At 32.6% G+C, this 5,456-nt stretch overlaps 1 protein-coding gene across 1 annotated transcript in view; it reads right to left on the minus strand.

Annotated features, from left to right (window-relative positions):
• Positions 1–4,071: 4,071 nt before the first annotated feature.
• Positions 4,072–5,456, minus strand: part of LOC144974119 (dynein regulatory complex protein 11-like) — a 28,458-nt gene continuing 27,073 nt past the window's right edge. The window contains exon 12 of the mRNA XM_078917017.1: positions 4,072–4,780. Coding sequence (XP_078773143.1) covers positions 4,526–4,780 — 255 coding nt within the window. The 3' untranslated portion in view covers positions 4,072–4,525. The remainder of the gene's footprint in view (positions 4,781–5,456) is intronic.

Here is a 5,456-nt window from a genome sequence, read left to right on the forward strand (position 1 = left end):
TTACGTCATGCATACTAGAGTTATGCTTTATATCTTGCTGTAATAGGTGTTATATTGTGAGAGTTCGAATGTGTGTTGGAGAGAGAGAGAGAGAGAGAGAGAGAGAGAGAGAGAGAGAGAGAGAGTTGGTGCGCTGAGCTGATTGTTTTCCTCCATTGAAGTTCACTCACAATTTAAGTTGGAAACAGTGAGCTGCGGGTTTAATAATTGGTATGTATGATTGAGCAAGACAGTGTGGTATGACTGACGTTCTCTGAATAAACACATTTAAAAATGTTGGTCAGGAAACACGTCTTTCAAATAAGAGTTCCATTAAAATTACCCTAATCTTCTCACAACTCTCAAAACCTGGTACTTTAATAATAAATATATAAATAAATTAAATTAAATTTTCCTTATTCATCCCGTGGGGGAAATTTGTCTCTATGGTCAATTCCAAGGGAAGATTGGAATAAACCAGGCGTCAGCCGCAGCGCAGCGCCGCTAATTGAGCTAGGGCAATGTGACTTGCTCAAGGCCACACGGCGCAGCGGCGGATACGAAGCAAAGACCGTACCGCTGAGCCACGCTGCCCAAAGCGCCCGGTTTGTTGAGAGTCTTGACCCCAGATGGGGTCATTTTAATGGATCAATAGCGAGATTTATGGAAACAATTTTTAAAATGTGTTATTTCAGAGTACGGCAGAGAAGTACATTTTATTGATATAATGAAATAGAATTGTTTATATTATGACACTAGTTGACCTTTTATGAAATGATTTTTTGTTACCAATTTTGTTAAAACTGTTGACTTTGTGAATATATTATTATTATTTTCAATCAATTCATCACGATGACACTTTCAAAATGAGTAAATTTCAAGTTTTTACTGCCAAGAAGAATAAAGATAAAATATGTGAAATGAATCGTTTGTGTTTGAAACATTTATTGCATAGCTTTTCTTTTTACGATTTCTTTTCCAAGCCATTAGAGGAAGACAGTAGTCCTTTATAGCCATTAGGCCCATGGAGCCAGAGTTTATACCTGTTTCTATAGCGTGACAACAACAAATGCTTGCTACCCTTTGGATGGGACTTAAATCCAGTGCAAAGGAGGGGGGGGGGGTCAAGGAGAAAAAAAAAAACAACGGCTTCATCAGGGACGGGTCTCGGTCCCTTTGGGTATGAAGCAGCGACATCTACATATATGTAGTCCTAGGTATGAAGCGTTCTCGGCCAACTGAGCTATTGGGACCCTTAAAGGTGACTTGAGTGGGCGAAAAGAGTGATTATACCTGAGCTGAGCTTATTGAAGCGCTTATAAAGAAAAGTCAAGACAAGGGAATAGGTTCAAAATCGGAAAAATTACTTATCCAAATCCAGCAACCAGCTGAGGTCTACGCCTTTGGTGTCTTTCAACTTACTGAAATCAGTCAATTTGTCAAATTCAATTTTTTTTAAAGGGAAGAAAGAAATAAAGAAGAAAGAAAGAATTCATGAATCGTAGTCGAATGACCGTGAAGTAATTAGGAATGTTCCACAGCGTTACGCATAGCCCAAGGGCCGTTTATAGATTTACGATGGATATATTGCCAAGGCTATAAGCGACGCTTCTTAGAATTGCAATGTCTGAACACACCCCAGTGTATTTGCACACAGCCTTCGTGAAATTATCTTTTCATTTTCCAAACCTGTCGTGATCCCAATGGTAGTAATTAATGGTAGCCAATTTTAACTGAGCCGCTGAGCGATAAATTTCACTGTTTCGTCTAAGCCAAAATTGACCACATTTACTTGGTAGAACCTAAAAGTATGAAAAAGTTTAATGCGAAAGCCGAAAGTGCGTTATGAAGACACCTTCAAATCGAAAGTCATATGATTGCTACAAGCATATCTCGATTGCCACACGTTGTAAACAAACTGGTTGACAGTTTCTTCACTGATGTGAGTACCTAATTATAAGAAACAATTGTAAGTAGCCTAATTAATTCCCACGTAAATTAGTTCTCTGCCATTGTTTTACTCAAGTGAGCTTACTGTTTACTATTCATCTCGATTCTTTGGATTTTTCCGATACGATGCGAAGAGTTTCAGTGAGGTTCAGTTTCAGTCTCAGTCAATTTTTATAGAGCTCCTTTACTTTTTACTGGGGCTGATATAACATAAATGTGTTGCAAGCGCCGTAAAACCCTTAAAACAAACAAACAAACAAAACAAACAAACAGGCTCGATTACGATCCCAGCCATGCTGACAAACGTTTTGGAAGAAAAGTAGGACAAGGATTTTGACTGTTTCAAAATTGAAAAAAGAATTTTACCCAAGAGTAGTAATTATCATTCTGTGCCTGGCCCTAGATAGAGTTAGGCTACTTTGACTTGTCCACCGTGCACTTTCAAAACAAATTAGAGTTAGAGAGCGGTTGGGACTACCTGGAGCCTGGGATCGTTTTCTACGTTCCTTTGTTCATTGTTGAGCTGATAAAGGGTTTTGTATCCGAAACGTCCATTGTCTATATCGTTCTCATCTGAACCTTTTAGTTAGCACCTGTAAACATTGTACATACATTCAAAACAAATTTTTCCTCATTAGTGCCAGAATTTTCCCCCTCCCCCCCCCCTCCCCCCCAAAAAAAACCAGCAAAAAAAAAAACAACACATACACACACACACACGTACACACACACACACACAGAGTCACAAAACAACTTAGGTACATGCCATTTTCATTTTTTAAATGAACTTCGTCCTATCCACATTGCAATTTAAAAATTCAAACTCAAAAGCAATAAATACATGTTAATATGTTATTTTGTTGAAAGAATAACAACTACATATGTAGATACTTAAAAAAAAAAAAAACAGTCCATACCTATTCCCTATTTGAACCATTCCCCTTTGTCTCACCTACTTATTTTATCGTGTGAATTTATAATTTTTTGACCATCCAATTTTCTTCCTTTTTGCTGGCGCAAAAATGACCTAAACGTGTGGCTAGCGTCATATAATTCTTAAAAACATAAAAACATAGATTGAGAAAAAGAACACAAAAAAAACCCCAAAAAACAACACATGTTGACAAAATTTAGTCAGAACACTCTCTCTTCAAATATTGATCAAAGTCAAAGTATAAAAAAACAAAAAACAAAACAAAACAAAACGCTCGGCCAATTTTTTTTTTTTTTTTACTGTGCTTTTTATTTTTCAGAGTACAACAGCATAGATTCAACAATATTATGATCATGAGATGGAAATTTGGAATCATGTAGCTTGTTGATGAAATTTGAAAATAATAATAATAATAATAATATAACAATAATAATAATAATAATAATAATAATAAATAATAATAAATAATAATAATAGTAATAATAACAATAATAATAACAATAATAATAACATTATTATTATTATTATTAATAATAATAATGATAATAATAATAATAATAATAATAATAATAATAATAATAATAATAATAATAATAATAATAGTAATAATAATAATAATAATAATAATAATGATAATAATATTAACAACAATATAATAATAATAATAATAATAATAATAATAATAATAATAATAATAATAATAATAATAATAATAATAATAATAATAATAATAATAATAATAATGATAATAATAATAATAATAATAATAATAATAATAATAATAAAAATAATAATAATAATAATAATAATAATAATAATAATAATAATAATAATAATAATAATAATAATAGTAATAATAATAATAATAATAATAATAATAATATAGTAATAATAATAATAATAATAATAATAATAATAATAATATAATAATAATAATAATAATAATAATAATAATAATAAATAATAATAGTAATAATAATAGTAATAATAATAATAATAATAATAATAATAATAATAATAATAATAATAGTAATAATAATAATAATAATAAATAATAATAATAATAATAATAATAATAATAATAATAATAATAATAATAATAATAATAAATATAATAATAATATAATAATCATAATAATAATAATAATAATAATAATAATAATAATAATAATAATAATAATAATAATAATAATAATAATAATACTGCACACTTCCAAAACATTATGAAGAGTCATGAGCATGTTTGAAATGGGCTATATAAACTTTCAGTAAAAATTTATATCGTTTTTTGAACACATAAATAAAATAAGATGACCCCATTCTGTAAATGGGTATTATGCTCCGTTTCTGTTCGGGGGAGCATTGTCTTTGGTCAACGACATACCAGTAGTCTGACCAGACCATTTCCACGTTGTGTATACTTTTGTCAGATCTAAATATTATGCCCGCCTACTATTTTCAATGATTAACGGACAGATTGGCGATGACCCAAACACTATTTAAAAAAAAATAGAATGAATCATAAATGATATTATATTATATAGATGAATGAATGATTACGTAAATAATAAATAAGATAAATCAATAAATGAATGAATAGATATTATTATGTAGAATAGTAAATACGTGTAGATACATATTGAAGCGGTCCATTTCTCCACATTACAACAAGCTCACAACGTTTTCATTTTCGGCCTCTAGTTCGTGCACGATGGAGAGTTTCTTTCTCATAGGCGTCTTCACCAGCCACTTCTCGAAAGCTTCTAGTTCCTCAATGAACACGGGGTCAAAGGTCGCCAGACGTGTCACAAACTCTGAAGGAGACAGAGGCATCACTATTTGGCGCACAGCTCTCTTTTCGGTGATGACTTCGTAAACGGCACCTTTGATGTCTCCAGCGGTATAGCCACTACTTGCCTGGTCATTTGATTGGGTAGTAGAAAGGGTGGGGAGGTGTAAAGGGGGAGGGGGGGGGGGTTGGAGAGAAGTGAAAATGACATGTAAATACATAAGGAAGTGCGAGGATAAAAAGACACCGCCAAATAATACAGTTGGAGAGAAGAAGAAAAAAATAAATAAAAGGAACAAACCAAAAGCCTTCAGTTTAAAAAAAAAATGAGACCGCCACATTGAATTTAATAAATTGATATCACTTTTTCTACCTCCAAAGTCATCGTATTTGATTGGCTAATCTGACATGAAGGATGTTAATCGAAACCGCGGTGGTATCTCGCTCGAGGCTGACCCAATGGTTCGACAATGGTTACATTGACTGAGCCAAGTGTAACGTTTGTCGCCATATTCCGAGGCAACAATAATAACTTCTGATGATTATACTAAAATAATACGATTTACCCAAACCGCAAATTCTTTTCCACACTAATGAACCGTCCTGAAACCTCTGGCCAGCCGCGCCACGATACAATGTTCGACCGGATGCTCTGCGTTTTCTTGAACATTCCCGCAATAAGTGCAAGTGTATCACGCTGCCATACATCTCTGACAGAGATGAGTCGTCATCAAACACGTCCAGCCATCCATGGTCTCCTCTTACTGGTACAGAACCTGGCAAGTCTTTTCCAGTTCAGTGGAA

The sequence above is a fragment of the Berghia stephanieae genome, chromosome 5 (genome assembly GCF_034508935.2).
Source record: "Berghia stephanieae isolate SIO BIC M18660-M18661 chromosome 5, UCSD_Bste_1.3, whole genome shotgun sequence".
Lineage (NCBI taxonomy): Eukaryota > Metazoa > Mollusca > Gastropoda > Nudibranchia > Aeolidiidae > Berghia > Berghia stephanieae.